At 36.2% G+C, this 707-nt stretch overlaps 1 protein-coding gene across 14 annotated transcripts in view; it reads right to left on the bottom strand.

Annotated features, from left to right (window-relative positions):
• Window positions 1–707, bottom strand: part of LOC119584976 (stromal interaction molecule homolog) — a 99,451-nt gene that overhangs the window by 520 nt on the left and 98,224 nt on the right. For all 14 annotated transcript variants that reach the window (XM_037933572.1, XM_037933582.1, XM_037933574.1 and 11 more), the window contains one exon: window positions 40–298. In XM_037933572.1, the coding sequence (XP_037789500.1) occupies window positions 40–298 (259 nt within the window). The remainder of the gene's footprint in view (window positions 1–39; window positions 299–707) is intronic.

The raw sequence follows: 707 nt of genomic DNA, 5'->3' as shown, positions 1-707 counted from the left end.
CAACAATTATTACAACAGAAAATTATATCTATGTCTTACTTGTATTATTTTTACTTGAATCTTTGTCTGTTTCTTTAAGTTTCTTGCTTCTACTAAACTTTAGACTACTAGATATCCCATTACGGAACCAACTTTTGGACTTTTTTCTCGAGTCTGCACTTGGGGGTCTCTCTTCCATCATGGAGGAGTCAGAGGAGTTTCCTTCCTCAGATGGTGATGCTCCCTTCTTCTTGTTCAGCATCAAGGACGTCCTGGGACTGTCCAAGGCTGGCTCACTCGCAGAGATATTTTCACGCTCCTGATGAAGATATTTCAAGATGTTGTTAATCCATGGGGTTCTTCGTTATGTGCTCAAATCATATCATCAATAAAATACCATCCATATAGTAAAATAAAGTAAATTAACTTTTATGTTTTCCTAATGTACAAGCAACAATAAATCAACAGAAGAAATGTTTTCCTACTGTTATCATGCACTGAATCAAAACAGGACTACAAATGACAGACACAATCGCATGCAACAACATAAAATATACATGGTTAAGAATCTGTTGGACATACTGATTGGGCCAGATTTAGGAGTGGGCAAAATAGGCAACTGCCCAGGAGACTCCACAACTTGAGAACATTCACCTATTGAAAGTGGTTTATTTCCATGAAGCCAATAAATATCAATTTTGTAATAATGGGTGCAAAAATATGTTTTA

This window comes from Penaeus monodon, chromosome 19 (assembly GCF_015228065.2).
Source record: "Penaeus monodon isolate SGIC_2016 chromosome 19, NSTDA_Pmon_1, whole genome shotgun sequence".
Taxonomy (NCBI): domain Eukaryota; kingdom Metazoa; phylum Arthropoda; class Malacostraca; order Decapoda; family Penaeidae; genus Penaeus; species Penaeus monodon.
Note: the sequence above shows the minus strand (reverse complement) of the source record. Positions and strands in the feature narration are given on the sequence as shown.